At 46.7% G+C, this 23,015-nt stretch overlaps 1 protein-coding gene across 2 annotated transcripts in view; it reads left to right on the top strand.

Annotated features, from left to right (window-relative positions):
* The window catches only part of LOC142768829 (uncharacterized), a 134,451-nt gene extending 118,996 nt beyond the window's left edge, over positions 1 to 15,455 (top strand). For both annotated transcript variants that reach the window (XM_075871162.1, XM_075871152.1), the window contains one exon: positions 15,242 to 15,455. In XM_075871162.1, the coding sequence (XP_075727277.1) occupies positions 15,242 to 15,441 (200 nt within the window). In that variant the 3' untranslated portion in view covers positions 15,442 to 15,455. The remainder of the gene's footprint in view (positions 1 to 15,241) is intronic.
* Positions 15,456 to 23,015: the final 7,560 nt, after the last annotated feature.

Below are 23,015 nucleotides of genomic sequence, written 5' to 3'. Positions count from 1 at the left end.
CTTTACCCATCATCTGTACACCATACCACCCAGTATGTTCCGGCATAACCACCACATTTTCCACTACGTCCCACCATAGCCATCATAATTTCCACCATGCCCACTATTATTTCCGCCATGCCCACTATTATTTCCACTACGCCCACCATGTTTTCCAGTATCCACCATGGCAATTTTTCCGATAGGGTGGGCTTCCGACAATTTTTCCGACAATTTAAAGTGAATAAACACATTGATATAACTGTGACCAAGGCAGGCCGGATGCTATACTTCATACGCAGACATTTTAGGCAAGCTTCACAGACCGTGAAACAAACCCTTTATCTCATGTATTTAAGACCTATTCTAGAGTATGCTTGCGTAATCTGGGATCCCCATCAGCAATACTTGATTGACGCATTGGAAAAAGTTCAAAACCAAGCAGCCAGATTTGTTAGCAATAACTATAATGTCTTTGCAAGCATCATAGAAATGAAACGAGCATTGAAATGGGAGACACTGATGGTAAGGAGGCAGAAACTTAGGCTTAAATTCCTTCATTGTATATATTTTATTGGAAATGCAATTAACCCTCTTGATTATCTGTTCGCACCAACGTACGTCTCTAATCGTCAAGACCATTCACGAAAAGTGTTAGAATACCGTTACAAAACCCACTCTTTCGGTAGTTCTTTTTTCGTAAGAACAATACAGGAATGGAACCGTCTACCGGATCATCTCGTCAATGAAACTGATAATGAATCTTTTTTTTCTTCATTGTAACAAGTCCTACAATATCACTGCCACTAAGAATGCTTTGCTGTCTCGAAGCGTGTGGGTGTTTACAAATGCATGACTGTGTCGTTGTTTTCACTCACCAATATTCGAGTGTTTTTTCTCTTGAAATATTTTGAGTGTTGTTTCATTTGTTGAATCTATTGTTTCGATTGAAAACTATGTAGTCAATTATTATGTGTACCTCCCCTACGTAATGCCTCACGGCGATGTAGGTGAAATGTAAGTAAATATATAAATAATTAGAATATGTGTTAAAGGCATGATTCATTCATTTGCAACCGCACCGAGAAATGGGAAGGGCAGATAGCATGGGAGGTGGGAAGGCTGCTGTCAACGATAGATTAAGCAATAATGTCACAAAGGATGTATGATTGGCCAAGGGTGAGCAACATAGATGAATATGAGTCTAGAAGCTTATGTAATGATCACAAACGTATCAGGCTGAGTTTTGGAGGTAAAATAAAATTTAAAAGGAAGCATTACGAGCAATCACATGGTAATATATATTATAAAAGCAAATGGAAATAAGAAATAAAAAGATTGATAAAATCATCAGAGAGAATACTAAAACAGAGTGGACGTACACAAATCTAACTCGATTGTTTGAGTTAAAGCCTGCTGAAGGACGATTCAAATCAACCAGGAAAAGCAGACAGAAACCCACGAGCTGGTGGGATGAAGTTAAGACAGCCATAGTAAGATGTCAGGAAGCCTCTAGAGAACACAGGTATGCTAAACAAAGGAGTGAACCAGACGATGATGTCAAAAGTAAAAAGGATAACTTTTTGAACTGCAGAAGAGAAGCGTCCAATTCGATCAGTGATAAGATTAGAAGAAAGAGTGCCTAATTAATGGCGAAAGTAAACAAAAACGACAAAAAGGCAGCTGCAAAGTTTTGAAACCATCTCGATTCTCTGAGTAATAAGACAAACATGAAACAGAGGTTTATAAGTGGAGTTCTAGGGGTCAGACAAGAACAAGATGAGGCAATGGAATATATAAAAATATTGATGACAGCAAAATTTAAACACCAAGAAATTGCTGCATGCACCGTACCAGTTGGGGACGGACCAATTAGTTCAGTGGCTCTACTGGGACAACGAGAGCGCGAAAGGGCAGAGAAAAGAGCTCGTAATAGCACATCAACAGGCCCTGACGGCATCTCAATCGTGCTATTAACGAAACTAGGACCAAACTCTGAGCAAAAATTAATAGAGGCAGCGAAAAATGCAATACGGGATGAAGAAGCTCCCCATGACTGGAAACTAAGCAGGATGAGCATGATCTCTAAAGAAAAGCGGGTGTCACAAAACGAGCGCTCAAAAAAGGGCGCGCCGCCAAATTCTGGTGACGAAGCGCCGAGAGGTCAACGATAAAAAAAAGAAAACAAGCATCCGTAGACTTCCCGGGCGCGCGTCCCTCTCCCCTCGGAAGCGTAGGTTCGCCGACGAAACCTCCTCGCATCGGCGGCCGAGCAAGCCCTGGAAATTTCTTGATGGGAAGGGGCGTGGTGATGCCGGGTTGAGTCATCCGTCGCCGACGGCCCCCGTATCGTCTCGCCCTTTCCCCCAGCCTTCGCTGTGCATCGCGCCGACGAAATGATGAGAATTTTCTGGAATCGCGAGTGGAAGGTATTTAACCGAGCAGCGGAGATGGGAGATCAGGAGAAGACGGAAGTTAGCGCCAGAGCGCGTAGAGTATTCCGCCGTGTAGTCGGCGAAGGTTTTGTCCGTAGTGACAAAGCAGGAGAAGAAGAAAGTATGCGCCAGAGTGCGTAGGGTGTTCCACCTTGTGGGCGAAGCCTTTTGTTTTCCGTGACAAAGGAGGAGGAGAAGGGGAATTCTACCTGAGGGGTGAAGATTTGAGCTACAGGCAAGAGTGTGTATCTACCGCTATCGAACGAAGACGCGTGGCAACAGCTGCGTGTGGGAAGCCGACGTGTTTCCGGCGAAGAAGGTTGAAACTTAGAGAGTTGCCAATTGAAGATGCGAGGTTTCCTTGAAGAGAAACTTCGGGGGCAGCGAAACAACAACAACGCTGAACTTAGAGTGAGTGATTCTCGGAAGAGTATCATTCAGACTTTTTTTCCAAGAACTTTGGACTGAATAAGTTTTCTAACTCTTTAGTCTTTAAGTGTCTTAGTTGTTCGATGCATGCGACTGCATTGTAGTGCATATTGTTGTCTGTGTCCGTTGTTTCGAGTGTGGCTGATTGTACTTTGTAGAACGTTGTTTGATTGGTGACATATTGTATTCAACTATTGTGGAGTGTCCATACTTGTGTATTGTTTTAATCTGCCATAATTGAGGATGTAATTTTGTTTTGTTTATCAACTCTCGACTCTGACTTGTTCTTTGGGCTACAGCTGGCGTCCGCTGGCATGCCAAATAGGACCACTTCCAAATTGTCCACGCTTTCGTGGTGCGGTTCGGGAGGCCGATACTTCGGCCCTTGGAATCAGCCCGGCGATCGCCTCCCTAATTAACGGGACTTGTGACAATTAATCTGGCGTCCGCGACAGGACTATTGGTGCACAGTGTGTCCAAAGTAGTGAGAAAGAGCCTCGAGTTGTGATGGTGCTATCGGAACGATTTTGTGCGTTGTTCGGTGTTCTCGTAACCCAGTGCAGGTGAGTGTTCCGATACACTGATTTAGGCAGATACTTTTTACACGCGGCAAGGTTTTATTTGCGAGACACAATGGTTCTCGAAAAGTTAGTTACTCTTGGTGAGAAGGTTGGTCTTTCTGGCACCGAACTACGGAAATGGGTAAGCCAGCAGGAGGAAGAGGCGTTGGAGAGAGAGAGGTTGGCAGCTGAGAGAGCCAAGGAAGAAAAAGCAGCTGAGTTGGAACGAGAGAAGTTGGCAGCTGAAAGGGCCAAGGAAGAAAAAGCAGCTGAGTTAGAATGAGAGAGGTTGGCAGCTGAGATAGCCAAGGAAGAAAAAGCAGCTGAGTTGGAGAGAGAAAGACTGGCCGCAGAAATGGTGAAAGAAGAAAGAGAGGCAAAGGAGCGACAGCTGAAAGAAGAAAGAGAGCAGCAATTGAAGTTGGAGCTGGAGAGAGAAAAGCTGGCCGCTAAGAGGGCGAGAGTAGAAAGAGAGGCAAAGGAGCCACAGCTGAACGAAGAAAGAGAGGAAAAGGAACGGCAGCGGCAGCACGACATGGAACTCGAGTGGCTCCGTTTGCAAGAGCGAAGTGAAACTCCGGTCCAAGCTAGAGTTGAAAGCAGCGAACGGGAGGACCACGGCTTTCGATTGAACCCAAGCAGCTGCTCGTAGCGTTTGATGAAAGGAAAGACGAACTTGACGCGTACCTTCACCGATTTGAGACGATTGCGAGGAGCCAGAATTGGCCGGAACATCAATGGGCAACTGCTTTGAGTACTTGCTTGAGTCGTGAAGAACTCAGTGTGTACAGTAGGCTGACGCCGACCGAGGCAGCCATTTTGCAAAGGTGAAAGCTGCTTTGCTGAAGCGATTTATATTTACTGTGGAAGGATTCCGGGACAGATTTCGGACAGGAAAGCCAGCTGATGGTAAGACGGCTGCACAGTATGCCGCCCGACTTTGCCATTATTTCGACAGATGGATTGAGCTTTCAGGGACAGCGCAGGGGTACAATGAGCTTAGAGAGCTCCTCATTAGAGAGCAATTTCTCACTAGTTGCCACCCTAGCCTGTCGCTGTACTTGAAAGAGAGGAAGGCTGAGTCACTTGAAGGCATGCTTGAATTAGCTGATCAATTCTTGGAAGCGCAAGGTGGAAATAATTTGGCCAAGGTCAAGAAGGAGTGTCCCAAAGATTCGAAAATTTCGGCACCCGAACAAAAGAAGCGTGCACCGGAGAGTTTTCCGCGATGTTTTCTGTGTAACCGAGTGGGTCGTCGCACGAACAACTGTCGTACTAATTTTACGAGTCCTACGGTCGTAAAATGTTTCAAGTGTGGTCAGACTGGGCACAAAGCAGACGCTTGTCGTTACGAAGTGATTCAAACTCACTAGGTATCCTGTGTGCTAACAGCACCGAAATCTGATGGTGATGCCGTCACCAATGGATTCGTAGAGTTGAAAAATGGGAAGAAACTTCCTATTGTGGGTGCTGTAATGACAAAACAGCCAACAGGTGTTACGAAGTGAATGCCAACGCTGCCTGGAAAAGTTGCGGGCAAAAAGGTTACGGTGTTAAAAGATACCGGTAGCTCCACTGTTATCGTGCGAAGATATTTGGTTAGGGAAAGTGAGCTAAAAGGCAGAACGAAACCGGTTTGCCTAATTGACAGTACGGTTCGGATGCTTAACGAAGCAGAGATTGATGTTGAAACCCCGTACTTCCTCGGGAAGGTTACTGCTCTATGCATGACGACCCCCCTGTATGACCTCGTCATCAGAAACATCGATGGGGCGCGAGGGCCAAATGATCCAGAACGTTTGGAAAAAGACCCTAAGATAGAGCCCTCGCCAACCCAGCGACCGCGAGATACAGTGGAGGAGCATCCCGTGACGGATCTCACTAGAGCCCAATGTGAAGTTGTGGCGCAAGAGACAGCGATTGAGAAGATGATCGTGTTGAATGAGTTCACGTGCTGGGCAGCTGGACGTATGTCGGCACGACCTCAACCGACAAACAGTGTAAAGATGACGGAGTCGGCCAGCCAGGCCCAATGTCGTGACATGAACATGCGGGTGAATAACCGAACAGGATCGGTTGAATGTTATCACCCGTTAACAGTGTCGGAAGTGACAGCGATGGCTGAGACGCCGCCTCAGATACCGTTGTTGGAAAGGGCTCGCCGAAAAAGAACGAGGAAAAACAAGGAGAGATCGAGCGAGCACCGCAAGAAAGGGCGCAAGCGCAGCTCGAAGTACTTAGGATAGGTGCTGAGGTCAAATCGGAATGCATTTGGCTGTGTTGTTATTGTGTTATCTTGTGTCACAAGTGTCGAAGTGTTTGTGCTGTGACGTGATGTATAGTATTGTGCAATCGTTGTAATGAGAGAACTTTGTACATTTGTATGGTCTGGATTATGTGATGGAGTGTTGTACTCATGCACCTGTGGTTATATTTCATGTGTTGTGAGATTGAATTGCAAAGTACGATTGTATTGAGTAATCTATTGTGAATGTGAAGTGTCATGAGCGACGGATTATGTTACAGTCTTTGAGAGTGTGAGGACTGTTCGCGCTCGTTTGTGTGGTTTTGAATATTATGAGATAATATTCTTAAAGTGGGGGGCAGTGTCACAAAACGAGCGCTCAAAAAAGGGCGCGCCGCCAAATTCTAGTGACGAAGCACCGAGAGGTCAACGATAAAAAAAAGAAAACAAGCATCCGTGGACTCCCCGGGCGCGCGTCCCTCTCCCCTCGGAAGCGTAGGTTCGCCGACGAAATCTCCTCGCATCGGCAGCCGAGCAAGCACTGGAAAGTTCTCGATGGAAAGGGGCGTGGTGATGCCGGGTTGAGTCAACCATCGCGGACGGCCCCCGTATCATCTCGCCCTTTCCCCCAGCTTTCGCTGCGCATCGCGCCGACGAAATGATGAGAATTTTCTGGAATTGCGCGCGGAAGGTATTTAACCAAGCAGCGGAGATGGGAGATCAGCAGAAGACGGAAGTGAGCGCCAGAGTGCGTAGGGTATTCCGCCGTGTAGTCGGCGAAGGTTTTTTCCGTAGTAACAAAGCAGGAGAAGAAGAAAGTATGCGTCAGAGTGGGTAGGGTGTTCCGTATTGTGGGCGAAGCTTTTTGTCTTCCATGACGATGAAGGAGAAGAAGAGGAATTCTACCTTAGTGGTGAAGACTCCAGCTACAGGCAAGAGTGTGTGTCTATCGCTATCGAGCGTAGACGCGTGGCAACAGCTGCGTGTGGGAAGCCGACGTGTTGTTGGCAGAGATGAAGGTTGAAGCTTGGGGAGTGGCCAATTGAAGACGCGAGGTTTCCTGGAAGAGAAACTTCGGGGGCAGCGGAACGACAACAACGCTGGACTTGAAGTGAGTGATTCTCGGAAGAGTATCATTCAGACTTTTTTTCCAAGAACTTTGGACTGAATAAGTTTTCTAACTGTTTAGTCTCTAACTGTCTTGGTTGTTCGAAGCATGCGACTGCATTGTAGTGCGTATTGTTGTCTGTGTCCGTTGTTTCGATTGTGGCTCATTGTACTGTGTAGTACGTTGTTTGATTGGTGACATAATGTATTCAACTATTCTGGAGTGTGCATACTTGTGTATTCTTTTGATCTGCCATAATTGAGAATGTAATTTTTTTTTGTTTATCAGCTCTCGGCTCTGACTTGTTCTTTGGGCCACAGCCGGCGTTCGCTGGTGCGCCAAATAGGACCACTTCTAAATTGTCCACGCTTTCGTGGTGCGGTTCAGGGGGCCGATACTTCGGCCCTTCGAATTAGCCCGGCGATCGCTTCCCTAATTAACGGGACCCGTGACAGCAGGACAAAGCCGAAATAAACAGCTACCGCCCTGTAACAGTGATATCAGTAGTTTACAGGCTGGTGATGCAGATAGTAAAGACTACAGACATGGGTGATGAGTGAAGGGGTGCTGGGAGAACGACAAAATGGGTTGCGTAAACGAAGGAGGTAGGAGGACAATCTGTTTTCATTGATGCACTGTATTGAAATAGCAAAAAAAAGAACACAGCCTCATTGGCTGGCATTTTTAGATATCAAAGAAGCTTATGATAAAGAAATACGTTAAGCGAGGTTTCAACCCCAAGGTTGGGTGAGGCGCAGACAATATTTCTTAAACTAAAACAATGTAACGGAATACAGACATAGTGGAAATAAGGAGAGTAAAATTGATGGGGCTCGAACTCTTGCAATAATGACTGAATTGATGCTCACACAGTAAGGTATAGTGATTCGGTCACATTTGGCTATTAAATATTTGTTCGAAAATGCAGTTTACGTTTAACGAATGGCTTAGAATGCAGTGGTTGTGGCCGCATCAGGTAATCTGTGTTCCAGTTGTACACCGCATGCTCGAATTTTACTAAACGAGTTGCATGAACAATTGTGTACACCACAACCTTTGCGAGCCCTACCTAAGACGATGCAACACGCTGCACACGAACACACATCGAGTATTACGGTATTTTATAAAGGCGCGTGCCGGGGCTGGTGCATATACCGGCATACAAACGACCACTCGCAAAAAAACAACCTCTGATAGTAGTCATAATGAATAACAATACTGTAGCTGTTTAAAATGGAACTTGCAGCGTATCAAACTGCCGTAGACACGTTCACTTCAATAGCGCAGTATACATATGACGCGCCTATGCGCTCTATCTATGATCAACGCGTGCAGCTAACAAACGCCCCAGAATTATTAAACAAAAATAGTGGTCGCTCGCGAGCAGGGCCCCCTCCTACACCATTGCCGACAGAGGCGGGCGCCACCCTAACTTGCCTCAAATCTGCCGCTGAATTCCCGCTGCGCGTGCATGCTTCACACTTCATACAAAAAAACTCGTCCGTGTTTACGTTCGCACAACTTTGCCTTTACCCTGATGAAATGCTACAGACAAACGGGCTTGCCACGTACACAAAAATTCACTTATCATGCACATGGTATGATAAACGTGGTGAACGTGGTGGTAAAAAAGCGCCGACAGCAACATTGTGGTGCATACCTGGCGAGTGCTCCGCGAAACGAAGACACACGTCCTCGCTTGAGTGTAGCGCATCTTCGTAATCAGCAGCACTTGCAGAACAGAGAACGCAAGCACACTTCACACACGAGGGAAATGGACTGAAACAGAACCCTTCAAGGGGCGGTCGTTGGTCGACCAGCGGTTAGCACGTCCAACCAAGTCAAATTGTTATGGAAGAGCAAACGCACACCGCATTTTCGCATCTCAATTTCTCAATTCTAAATAAAAAGCGTTGTTATGAAACTGAAATATATAAAATATGTATATATTGTGATGTAACAGTAAAGGCAACCTTTATTAGGCCCGGAAGACACGATGAAGCGACCACGCCCAAGGCACAGAACTCAGACAAGCCAAGTCCCCACAGCAGAAGAAGATGACGACCACTCATGATGATGAATATTTGTAAAGATAGATGATGTGCTTAATGAATGCCTACACTAACTTCCCCCCCACGTGAAAGCGGTCATCCTGACCGCAGTTCTTGACCGCATTTTAAAGCGAAGATGAACGCCGTATGAAAGGCTTCATGCGGGATACGTGGACTATTTCTGCTGCCCTGTAGCGGCGGTCCGTCGGAAGAAGAACGGGTGCCACGCGATAATTCACTGGAGACATTTGCTCCAAGACAGTGTAGGGGCCAATAAAACGTAATTGAAACTTCTCGCACAGTCCGAGAGTGCGAATGGGTGTAAGAAGGAGGACTTCGTCGCCAGGGCTGAAAGACACGGCACGATGGGAGGCATCATATTCAAGCTTGCGATCCTGTTGCTTGGCTTCAGTGTTGACGCGAGCCAGCTGGCGGCAATGAAGTAGACGAGACACGTATTCTTCGCTTGAAGATGAACATGGTTTGACAGGCGCAGAGAAGAACGAAACATCGAAGAAAGAAGAGGGGAAGCGACCGTGGACGAGGTAGAACGGCGAGTAACCGGTTGTGCGCTGTACAGAGGTATTATACGCAAAAGTGACAAATGGCAAAATGGTGTCCCAGTTTCTGTGGTCGGGTTCGATATACATCTCAATCATGTCCGACAGTGTACGATGGAAGCGCTCAGTCAGGCCGTTCGTCTGAGGATGGTAACTGGAGTTTGTTTTGTGTGTAGTGCCGGCTGCCTTGAGCACTTCTTCGACGAGTGCTGAAAGAAATACTCTTCCACGGTCGCTCAGGATTACACGAGGAGCTCCGTGTCGAAGGATTATTGCTTGAAGGATGAAGTCGGCCACTTCCGAAGCTGATGCAGAAGGCACGGGAGCTGTTTCGGCGTAGTGGGTCAGGTGATCGACAGCTGTAACTATCCAACGATTGCCCGTGACAGTCATACGAAGCGGACCATACAGGTCAATGCCAACTACCTCGAATGGTTGCAGGGGACACGGGAGCGGTTGTAATTGTCCACTTCGAGTTGATGTAGGTAGCTTGCGACGCTGACAAAGGGCGCATGAGGCAACGTACTTCGCGACACAGGTGGACAAGCCCGGCCAGTAGTAGTGACATCTTATGCGGTCATACGTTTTCTGGAAGCCCATGTGTCCAGCAGACATGTCGTCGTGATATGTCTTGAGGACTTGAGCGCGAAGAGAGCGAGGTAGAACGGGCACCCAGCGTTGACCATCAGGGTGGTAAATATGACGGTACAGGACGTGGTTGTTGAGCTTGAATTGCGTCAGCTGTCGGCGAAGATGGGCGTTAGGGGGCCGGCAAGTCCCGTCAAGACGGTCTATGATGCGGCGACAGTAAGGGTCAGCACGTTGGTGAGATAAGAACAAACCACACTCGCTTGGAGAAGTTGGGTCCAAAGTAGTTAATGACGAAACATGTAGGGAAGAGACGGCCGAAAGCTTCTCGTGTGCAGCAGTGGCGGGTTTGTTAAGCGGCTCCGAAGAGAGCGGGCAACGCGAAAGGGCGTCGGCGTCTTGATGCTTGTTTCCAGACTTGTATGTGATAGTGAAGTCGTATTCTTGTAAGCGAAGAATCCAGCGACCAAGGCGGCCGGACAAGTTCTTGATTGTCGAGAGCCAGCACAAGGCGTGATGGTCCGTAACCACAGTAAAGTGGCGGCCGTGGAGATAAGGTCGAAACTTTTGTATCGACCATACGACCGCTAGGCACTCCTGTTCGGTGATGGTATAATTCTTTTCAGCAGGGGTCAGTGCACGGCTCGCGTATGCGACGACTTTCTCACGTGAAGATTTGTCTCGCTGTAGAAGAATTCTACCAATGCCTCGACCACTAGCGTCTGTATGCAGGAGCGTAGGCGCGGTTTCGTCGAAATGGCAGAGGACTGGTTCGGATGTGAGTGCACACTTCAGTTGGGCAAACGCCGCTTCACATTCAGGAGACCACACAAAGGCGACGCCTGATCCGAGCAACTTGTGCAATGGTGAAGCTATTGAGGCGAAGTCTCGAATAAATCGGCGAAAATAAGAAGCGAGGCCGAGGAAACTGCGCAAATCTTTGGCTTTTTCAGGACGCAGGAAGTGTTGGACAGCGGAAATCTTGTCAGGATCGGGACGAATACCGTCCTTGCTTACGATGTGGCCTAACTCTTTAATCGTCTTGCTCGCAAAACGGCACTTCTTGGTGTTCAGCTGAAGGCCTGCGTTTGCAAGGCACGTAAGAACTTCGTCCAGTCGTTGCAAGTGCTGAGGGAAGGTTGACGAGAAAATAACGATATCGTCTAAATAGCACAAGCAAGTCTTCCACTTTAAGCCTCGTAAAACTGTGTCGATCATCCGCTCGAATGTTGCTGGAGCATTGCAAAGGCCGAATGGCATGAGGTTGAATTCATACAGCCCATCTGGTGTTGAAAACGCTGTCTTTTCTTTGTCATCCTCGTGCATGGGTATTTGCCAGTAACCTGAACGCAGGTCTAGGCTTAAAAAGTACTCAGCACCTTGCAGTGAATCCAAAGCATCGTATATGCGCGGCATGGGGTAAACATCCTTGTGGGTAATCTTATTAAGTGCTCTGTAGTCCACGCAAAACCGCACGGAGCCATCTTTTTTCCTTACTAAAACAACAGGGGATGACCAAGGACTCGCGGAGGGACGTATAATGTTCCGTTGCAGCATATCGGCTACATTTTGTTCAATGATTTCACGCTCGGATGAAGAGACGCGATATGGTCGACGGCGTACGATGGAAGTGCCATCGGTCTGGTACGATGCCTAATAATGGACGTCTGTCCCAGAGATGAGGAATGGGAATCAAACAATCTCCTATGCTTTTGTAGCAGGGCAAGCAACTCATCTGTCTGTGAAGAGGTCAGTTCTGGACTAATAGTCGCAGCAAGAACAGAAACGCTTGATGAACGTCCTATAGAAGGAAGGTCAGAACACGCTGGCATAAGAGAGACAACAGAGACAGGTTGAGATTCAGAAACGCAAGCCATTGTGTTGCCTTTAGGAATGATAATTTTCTAAGAAGTCTGGTTTGTAGCGTAGAGAAGTCCGGAGCCATTGTGGAATCGCGCTAGACCTGAAGCAAAGGCTATACCTCTTGCGAGACAGCGTGCAGATGGTTGGACAAGCACGTCACCAGAGTCGATCACATTAGAAGTGATGGCAACTATCCGCTGATGACCAGGTGGTTGCTCGGTCTCTTCAGCAGCGAGCAAGCGAACGGGCTTGTCATCCGCATACAGGGCATAGTCAGTTTCTATCATATGAACAACATTTTCTTTACAGCAGATGGAAGCGTTCGCCGTAGACAGAAAATCCCAGCCTAATACAATCTGGTGGGCACACGAATTCAGCACAGAAAATTGTACAAAATGAAGAATACGAGCGATGAAAATACGAGCGGTGCACATAGCGGCAGGTCTAATGGCGTCCCCTTGAGCAGCGTGCAGTGTAGGTCCATCATAAGGGGTGGTGACTTTTCGTAGACGTGAGCACAAAGAACGATCAATCACAGACAAAGAGGCACCAGTGTCTATTAAAGCGTCCACGTACACACCTTCTATTAAAACAGCTATCGTATTATATGGACGCACTGGAGGAATTTCTGTCTTTTCGTTCGATGCAGCTTTTCCTCCAAAAGCTGCAGAGGTTAGTTTTCCGGGCGTTGGTTGGTGAATTGCGAGACAGGTCGCAATGGAGACGTGGAACGGCGGAGGGGTGAGGGTGAGCGGCGTCTAGTAGAGCGGTAGGAACTTGTTGGCTCAGATGTCGCAGTTGGAGACGGTGAGCGGCGTAGCGGCGGATCATAAGGACGACGTTGGAAAGCGTACCAGCTTGTCCCATCATCCCGTCCGTAGGTGTCGAGTCCACGACGCTCGTCCTGCTGACGCTTCCGACAGACGCGTGCAATGTGGCCCCGATAGCCGCAGTAATAACAGATCGGACGATGCGGCCGACACGGTGGGTGAAAGGGCTGGCTAGTCACACTCGGAGTTAACGAAGCCAGCGGGACAGGAGTCGAGTGTGCGGGCATCGGTTGTACCACGGGTGGTGAGCCAGCGAGGACTTGTGCGTACGTCGGTTGGAGTCGAGGTACTGGAGTGTCTACAAACGCTGGCCTGGTCATGGACGCCAACTCCTCTTTGATAACATCCCGCAAAGCATTGTTGGAGGGGGGAGGTGGACTCGGTGTCATTGAGAGGCCGAAAGATTGTAGCTCTTCCCGTATAAGCGCCCGGATCATGGCACGCAATGAGGCATCAGTCGTGGTAGTGGTTTCAGAGCTGTCCGGCGGTAACCGTTGGGATTCAAGTTCTTCCAGGCGTTGGCACGTGGCAACAACGTCAGCGACCGTAGTCGGGTTCTGAATGACCAAGGCATTGAACGCGACCGTGCCTATCCCTTTTAGTAGATGACGAACTCTCTCTGATTCAGACATGGACGTGCTGAAACGGTGACAGAGAGCAAGCACATCCTCTATGTACGATGTGTAGGACTCACCGCATTGTTGCTTGCGAGAATCCAGTGTCTTCTTCGCGAGAGCTGAACGAACCCCCGGGGTGCCGAAAATTTGGCGAAGCTGTTGCTTGAAATGCGTCCAGTCCGTAATGTACGTTTCATGATTGAAAAACCATTTTTTCGCTACACCCGTGAGGTAGAAAGAAACACGGCGAAGCTTGGTAGGATCATCCCAGTTGTTAGTGGAACTCGCTCGATTGAACTGGTCCAACCAATCTTCCACATCTTCACCTCGAAGTCCGGCGAACGTGGGCGGCTCACGCTGGTGCGCGGTGATAATCCACGATGAATAGGCCGTGGTAGCCGGGGCCGTGGAGGTAGACGCAGAAGCGCCGGTTGGCTCGTCCTGAGGCATGTTACCGGACACCTGGTACAAACGACGACCTGAGCGCAGCTCCAGGAGACAGATCGGGCTGCGAGAGGACGGAAGATCGTAGAGCACACTCCACCACTTGTGATGTAACAGTAAAGGCAACCTTTATTAGGCCCGGAAGACACGATGAAGCGACCACGCCCAAGGCACAGAACTCAGACAAGCCAAGTCCCCACAGCAGAAGAAGATGACGACCACTCATGATGATGAATATTTGTAAAGATAGATGATGTGCTTAATGAATGCCTACAATATAACCTATACAAGTACGTAAAGCGTATAAGAGTTATATTTAAAAAAAGAAACAAAGAACTTTTCACGCGCGAAATCCAAACATTTATTGAAGGTACACAGTGAATTCAATTCGAAACAAAGAAATGAACAACAGCGGTAATAACCTCTAGAAAAGATTCATATATTGTGAAATAAAAATATAGAAATGTTGGTGCGGAAATGTACACGTGAGATTTTATTGTGCCTGGTATGGGTTTATGACAAAATAAACATATACCAAATGCAAAGTATCGATCTGAGAAGATATATATATCTATATATATATATATATATATATATATATAGGTATGGGATATGGCACAACGGGAGCGTTGTCAACAAGGATAAATATATTTATCCTTGTTGACAGCGCTTCCGTTGTGCCATATCCCATACCTTCAGGAAGACTAACTGGCCCATTGAAATATTACTCCCACTCTATATATATAAATATATATATATTCATATATATATATATATATATATATATATATATATATATATATATATATATACCTCCTCTTTGTTGCGTCCTGAGGGCGTACGCTGGAGAAAGCCAAACGGATGTAAAAATTTTGTCCCCTCGGCACCTGCTTAGGACGTGGACGTTCGCACTTTATTCGTATGTCCGAGGGAGTTCCAATGTCCATTGGGCTCATAACGTTCTCGCGGCTGTATCACTAGTTTCACACATACCAAATTTGGTATTACTTCACGTGGTTCAGCGATGAATCTAAATAAGTTACACGTCCAAATATAATAATCATGATATGTATTTCATGTGAAACATGAATGCACGCTTCGCTCATAGCACGCTGGCGGCTGTTTCGCTAGTTTCATAGATAACAAAGTTGGTACCAGGTGAGGTTAATAGATGACAATGGTAACTGTGACGTCCAAACATAATAAATATGACAAGAAAGTCAAGTACGCCATAATTTATTTCCGTTTCTTAACTTTAGGCGGATCTTAAATCGACCCATCACCCTTCCTCATTCGTGTTTCGCATATCATTAATACCCACTGCACGAGGGATCGGCCAAAGTTTGTTACTTGAATTCATTTCACAACATATACTCTTTATCATTTCAACAAACAAGTAGGCATTGCGTGTTTTACCAACACCACCTAGTCTAGGTGGTGTTGATTTTACATGGTTGAATAAAATATTGTTTCGCCCGTCTGGTAACAATCGCATTCGCTCTTGAAAATTCTCCATTTTTTTCTATTTTCAGCCGCTGCAGACTCTCCAAATCCATGTGAAATGTGGGTTAGAAGTGGCAGTAGGAACACATGGAACAAAGCTTGTGACAGTGTATATAAGGAGGAATGTGGCACAAGAAAAACCACCGTCTACAACAAGAAATACTGTCGTGTCCTCATCCGATCCTTTGCACATGAAACTAAACTACCGAATCCAAGCAATAAATGTTAAGTCAATTAATTTTATCCATCGAATAGTTTTTTTTGCACAATTCATGTTTTATGGCATTGCGATGTGACTAAAACGTGCGTGATAATTTTAAATCATGGTGCGTTCATACGACAGTGTTAAAGAGCTCGTTTGGTAGAAATTCCGGAGCGGGCGACGGCGACGTTCGTTTTAAACAAAGAATTATCTTATGCGTGACAGAAAAGTTGAGAAGTATGCAAATAAATAAGTGATGAAAATCCTGAGTCAGAGTGGGGGCCGAACCAGGGTCACTTGGGGAGGAATAGCAATCGAACCTGGTTTGTTTCCACGGCAAGTGGATGCTTTACCACAGGGGACGCGTTTGCTTGTGAATAAATTCAAAATAACTTCCTCTTCTAAATACTGTAAGTAGCTTTCATGCTTGACAAAAAGAAGAGTCCTGTATACATGCTTCACAATGCAACAGGAAATATTTAAATAACACAAATAGTAATAACGCCCAGGGCTAGCAGGTGTCAGAACATGTGATTTGTCCTATTGCCTTCGAGATTTAAACCAGGTCATCCTCTACAAGAGGCACACATGCTACTGAGGCTATTCTCTTAGGGCCACGTAGTGGGTGCACAGCAATTTCGAAAATTTGCGTAGCATTTTCGAACAGGTTCAGCCGGTTCTAGCTTCAGCGAAGTAGTGGTGGGGCTGAAAAGGGACAAAGCAGCCGGCATCACAGGTGCAAGTAGCCCCCAGGTGCAGGATGCTCCAGATGAAAAGTCACAGCACATGATAATCGCCGGGCATTCGAATATAAATCGATACTCTGAAGCAATCAAATAGAGGCTAAAAGGGGACAAGAGGGTTGCAGTAGGGACGTTTCCAGGACGCAACCTGGAAGCAGTCATGAGGAAAGCGTGCGCGAAAATCAGTACTGCAGCTGATGGATGAAACCTTGTGATAACTACAGGTGGTTCAAACAATGTCCTAAATGAAGATACAGCAGCACTAGCGACCAGACAGGCGAAAGGGGTCGATGACGAGTGCGCCATTTCTCCTCTTGTACAGGTAGTGATATGCACGATACCGGAGGTACCAGTGCGTGACGGCAACCTGCAAAGAGCGGTTGTCAACGAAAACCAAGAGATATGGCTGATGAGTTGAGAGAAAGGCTTTGAAATAGTCGAAATAAACAGAGAGGTGCATAGGTGGGGTGGTTTTCAACAAGACAGAACTCACTTAGATGAGAGGCTAGGTCATGAGGCGGACTCTTGACTTGCAGGACGCACACTAGCTTTTTTGGGGGGAAGGTGGGTCCTTCGCGGTGCAGGATAGCTCGCAGCGAGAAAAACAACGAGGGGGACTTTTTGACAGGTGCTATAGACAGATACTATTCCAAATTCACACGAATATTTAAGACATGTAGAGTCCAGGGAAGAAATGAACGTAGCCACGACGGCCGAGCCAATTCAGGCGTAGGGTATATTAACATGCAGGGTGCAGGAACAGGCGGAAGTGGGAAGAGATAGAAGAACAGCTAAGGGAAGAGAGGCTTATAGTATCTTGTTTAGAAGAAACACATCTACCATCGGCCTCTCTTCTCTTAAAGCAATTCCGAAAAGTTTGCGCACTAGGTGTTTTAGGTACACACTTGTAATAAAAGATCGCTATGACGTTGAACTTCTAAAGGCGAAACTTTAGGGTGCCCTTATTTTTGTCGTTCTCTTTGCATTTATGTCTATTTATTCAGGTGTTTTCTATTTCATAATGTCTTGTTTCTGCCCAGAAGGCCTAGCTCTACATGTCTTTCAGTTTTTTCTAAACTTTACGTTTCTTGCTGTCTTCTTCCCCCCCTTATCAGTCTATCTCCGTATCATATTTCTTCTCTCTTTCCCTCTCCTTCTTTCCCATGCTTTGTTTCTCCAATTCTGGAAGTTAAATCTCTATTTCTCCGCTTCTCTTTTTTTGTTGCATTGCTTTCTCTCCTATATTTTTGTTATTTTTGTTTATGCTGGTCTTGTTTTTTGTTCTTCTCTCTACCTTTTTTGGTATGCCTTTCTTTTTGGATTTTTGTATTCTACGCTTTATTCTCTCCCCTTTCTCTCAGCCTCCGTTTCATTTTCCAGTACTATGCCATACTATAACCCACAAAGTTGTGTTGTATTCTTCTTGCATAGATAATTCAGAATTTTCTGAATACCCTTGTTTTTGTCTCTTTCACTACCTCTCCTACTCATTCACTCTACCATATGTGTTACTGCATTTCACACTGGGCTAATAGGCCCGCAGACTGTGGAAGTGGAGCGGCAGATGGAAATTTGCATGACCAGGAACGAATGAGCTCGCCACACGTCCTCGTAGTGCGACCAGCTCTACAATGCCGATCATGGTGATGATAAATTTATGCGGACAACGCATATCATGACGAAATCCTTAGGAGTTCTGTTGTTCTAAATACATTAATTGTTGATCTGTCACTTAATATCGCCAAAAAGTATTGTGTATATATGTTATCATTATTTTAAACATAAGTCCTTTAACAAGTTTAACAAATTGGGCACCGTGAGCCTTTTGCAAAACAGTGCTGCTTAAGAAAAAAATGTTTTCGGTATTATACGAGAGTCCCGAAGATTCGTTCCGGCTGCAATGGTCAATTGTCAATGAGCGCGAAATTTTTTAGGGTATTGTACTTCAATTTAGACGCACGTTAAAGAATCACAGATCGTTGTAACTTCTAGACATACATGCTATGCGTGTCTCACAATCACATCATGGTTTTTGTAATTGTGATGTAGGTAATGGTTATATTAAAGATTAGCAATCCTAGACACAATGTTATTTAAATTATTTCGCAAAGACTCCTAGGTAGCGATAAAGCGTGATAGGTACAGTAATGTTGCAAGTTTCGAAACTAATTCAATTCGGAGACATGGCGCTAAACAAAGCGTGACGCTTTCTTTTAGCTAAAACTTATTACGAACGTGCACAGGTCTATAGACAAGACAGAGAAGAAGACAAAGCAATCAAGCTAAGGAGAATCTTATACACTATCACCTAAGGCGATTTCAAGGTGAACACCATGTTTATGGGTTCCTTCTGAGTCAAACTAATGATCCTTTGATCGATCCATCTAGTGATTTTTTTATCTATTGACACCTGCTCCCCACACACGCACGAAAACATCCACTTTATTATGATGTGCCTCTTAACAAGCTAAAGTTCCTTATCTTTCTGTCGCACCATCCTTGTTCACGCCTTCGTCGATCTTGGGAAGTATCGTGTGCACCTTCTCGGGCTTAGCAAGAAAGTCGAGGAGCCGTTAGGTTTGCTGACTCACAAAAATCTGCCCAAGGCGAACCCAGTTGTTTTACAGTAACAGGTTTTATGAAATTCCAACACGAGCCGCGTTCGCCGTGGTGATCCGCCCATGCTGGCTCCAATGGTGTTCGTAACCACTATCACTCTAAATAAGAAAAAAAAACTAAGTGAATGAAAGAAAAACAAGGACACGATAGAATTCGTACGTGGGTTCCTTGCGTGCCGGCCGGTGTGCTACCACAGAGCCACGCTGGTTTTTTTCTGTTATTCTAATATTGGTATTCATTAGCATGATTGTTAAATAGAACATAAAATGACACTTATAGTATACAACATAAGTACAGTCATAACATGACAATATGTAATTTAGCGTTACTAAGGAAACACTCGACAAGTAATGAACTTCAGAAGAGCAGTGAGAGTTCTAAATTGCGTTATACGCAAAAGGTGACAAGGCCCAGCACCTCCTCACTCAAGATGGGGTACCAGTCCCGTTTGAAGTACATTTCATTTAAAATGTTTCTAGGGGGAATGCCATTCTAAAAAATGTGAGCTCGAAGAAATGATGGGTTCTGCGTTGCGATCTTCCATACGCGTCTTCCATAGGATGTGGATACCCGTGAGGAAAAACCTATCAAAGAGCACTTCATCAAGTGATGTCAGAAAACGATAAGGCATACTGCAAGAATTAATATCAAATTTTTTCTCATAGTCCGCTGAAGGACATCTCAGAACAAAATAGCATCTTTTCAACTAACAGGGCAGTGTTCTATTGTCTCCGGCACGTCACCTAGGTGGCAGTCAACGCGGGAAACAAAAATTGCCTTTAGTTTTAAGCATGTTTTAACGGGCAGCGTTTAAGGATGTAGTTTAAAGAGGAGTGTTTTTTATTTGTAGACATAAATTTGCGCGATCGTTTTAACACATCATGACCTGGCATATCGGAGTACAATGAACGGTACAACAGAGGTGGAAATAACATTGAGAGTAAGTCTTCTTATAATACTTTGCAATACACCATGTACAAGTAATCTATAGAAAAGTGAGCTTTAAGGAACCTAACTGCAGAATAACTTCCTTCATGATTCATCAAACATACGGGCGTTCAAAAAAGTTTGAAGAAATGACTTGGTCAGGGAAGCAATCCACAAGATTAATTTGTAAGAATGAATGAATTACAGGATGAAAATTGTCATGGAAAAAAAGCAGGAAACTATTCGCCATGAATATAGATGATTTATTGCTAGGCCACCAGCGTTAACTGACTGGAAATGGTTGTCATGACGCACGGGTTCAAAAGAAGAAGACCATACGATAATTGCGAAAATCCAATGAAATCCTTGAAGATAATATATTGCACAATGATTAAGTTGCAATACGCAGCAGAGCTTTATTGCAAGAAAAGTATTACCAGCTTCAGCTCTCCCAAATATTGATGTCAATTGGAAATAACTGTCTTGGCTTGTCGTTCTGGTTTAGGAACGCGCTCTTTCCAGTAATTTGCAATGAATCTACGTGCAACTAACAGTACACCAACGTATGTTGACTGAGTTCTTGTCCAAATAATTCCTGCATATTGAATAAGTGTACTACTTCATGAGCCAAAACATAATCCTAAACTCTTCGAGGCGTTCAAATGGGCTCCTGATACTATGCCGAATTTCTCTGTTACTGATAACACAATTACTATGCTTCGTTTATCTGTGCAGAAGACTGTGACGTTCTCTGCATTAACTAATACTTTAGTTTCGGTTCCTAGTGTATCAACTCCACGAATACTCCACGTATATCAACTCCACGCAATGCATATCATAAAGGTTGCACAAGCTTTTAAGCAGTGCCTTTTCCTCGTTCTTTCTATAGAAAGATTAGTTAGCTGCAATCTCTATAGCCATAGCACGAACTTCTTGTTTATATGGCTCCCAAGAAGCATGAATTTGTAGATAGCTTAAGGAAGACTGCGTTAATAGTGTCCGCACACGAATAATGAACTCCTTGTCACAGAGTAGCTATCTGTCTAACTTCCAAAAAGACCACCGTGGTCGGAATCAGCTTCTACATTTTTCATTAGTTTGCGCAATAATGATACAGAGATCTGAGAAGGACACTGGTGCAGTGATACAGGACATTTTGCGGTAAAGGAGTGATGAGGACACGTAAATTCATTCAAGGCGTGAATAAGAACTACCCTGAGCATGTATATGCAGTCACTTGCCCCGGCACACCAATGTCAATGAGCACTGCATAGTCTACGATTCCGGATAAAAGCTTGCCACTCCTGTCTCGCTGACTATTATGTTCGCTACTATTGCGAAGGTCACATACACAATTGAAGTCACCCATCAGCACAGTGACGTGGTCTGAGACAATTCGACTGGACGTACTGTGGGAATCGAGAGCGCTCTCCTACCCGGCACCTCGTTCTCCAGCTGCCCCGCACGCGCCGACAGCGTAGCCCGGGCGCGCATAAGCACCGGCATCCGCCAAGATGGCTGCCAGGGCGCCTCTTAGTATGGGCCAGTCAACCGTCGGCTCCTTCCCGCGCTGGCATGTCCGGGCACGCAACGATGGCGCGCGCGCTGGCATACACCACAAGGCAGTGCCATTTTCTTTGGGCGCGCGTGACTTCCTCCTCTCCTATGAGCTGTGTTGCGCCCGACGATTTGCTCGTCGCGGCAGATGCTCTCAGGCCTCCACGAGAGGTTGTCGCCCTGCTTGGTAGGCGGCTTCTCGTTCGTGCGTTCGGCTTCGGCCCTTGTGCGGGAGCCGTCGCGCCCTAGGCAAGCGTACTTGCTTGGTCTTGCGGAGTACCCTATACGGCCTACAAGCACGTGAGTGTCATACTGTGCTGCATCTTGGGTTAATAAACCCAATGTTGTTGTTATACTGCCTCGTGCGTGGTTTCTGCGCCGTGCCGGAGAAATCGACGAACCCGGCCGCAGCGTCTTCGCATGCAGTGGCAGTTGAGGACGTCGCATCCCTGCACTGTCGTGCTTAGTAGGTAAGGCTCGTGCAAACCTATCTCCCCATAACTGGCGCCCAACTCGGTTTTGGCATGGCTTCAGAGCAGACCCTTTCGAGGCGCTCGTTTCTGTTCGATCCTGTGGCGACGGACTTGATCTCGTTCGACGCGGACGGCTGCAACAGCACGGGGTACAGCCCTCTCGGCGACCCTCTGCTTTCGTTCACCGGGTGAAATCCCCTTTTCGGGGCCCCCTACGGTGATGCGAGTCACTTGAACGAGGACCACAGTCCTAGCCAAGCTAGTAACGGGCTGTATCAGCTGTTCGAGACTCACGCGCTTACGGGCCCGTTACCGGCGCAATCTCCGCTCGCTGGCCTTTCTCCGTCAGCAGCACGGTTGGCTTCAAATCACCACACCCAGTCCTTCCAACCGGGGGCACTCAGGTGTTGGCGGGAATGTGCTTACTGACCCGTCATGGTTGCGAGCGCAAAGGATTGACGATGTCATTTGCGAGCCTGCTCGCTTAACCGACAACGTCACCACGTTCATCGACGCTCGCTGGCCTGAGACTCGCTTGGGCGACGCTTTCGACGGACGTGGGCCACCGTGCTCCGCTGCCGACCCGTTTGCCAGTCGCGTGAGGCCTCAGTCGCGTGAGGCTCCGACTGGAGCGCAAGCCCTACCCTCCTCCATGTCGTGTACTGGCCCTTTTCGGTCGGACGCGCATGTTGGGGAACAGGCGCGCGTACCTGTTTCGGCCGCGCCCGCGTCGGAGCCGTCACCACTGCATGCAACTGCGGCGCAGCTCCTACACATTCTGTTGAAAGCGGCGCGCTCGCAGCCTTGTGCTTTAAAGGGAGACCCCGAGTCCCCTCAGCCAAGCGTTCCGAGTAGATTAAGGGTACCTCTGCCTGAGTAAAGCGGTAATTCAGGCGGCATCAGTGCCACAGAGTACCTCGACGCGCTGCACCGCTACCAGCAGGCTACGCGGCTGAGCGACAGCGTGTTATGCTAGGCTCTGTTTTGCCCGTGTCGCTGACAGCCCAAGCGGCGAGGTGGTACCAGCTCGTCGGCCACCAAGCTCGCTCGATGGAGGAGTTTAGGGCGCTCTTCCGTAGCGAATTCCTTCCTCCTCAATACGAGCGCCGCATGCGTCGCGAGTTAGAGCTTTACACACAGCATCCCGACGAATCTCTTCTCGGGGACGTTCGGGCTATGCACGAGCTCCACCTCCTTGCCGATTCTACGGCATCATTCGCCGAGAAGGTGTAGCGAGCCATACGTCAGGCTCATCCAACTTTCGCCGCTTACCTTCGGAGTG

Source organism: Rhipicephalus microplus, chromosome 1, assembly GCF_043290135.1.
Source record: "Rhipicephalus microplus isolate Deutch F79 chromosome 1, USDA_Rmic, whole genome shotgun sequence".
NCBI lineage: Eukaryota > Metazoa > Arthropoda > Arachnida > Ixodida > Ixodidae > Rhipicephalus > Rhipicephalus microplus.
The sequence above is the reverse complement of the archived record's forward strand: the minus strand, read 5'-3'. Positions and strand labels throughout refer to the sequence as shown.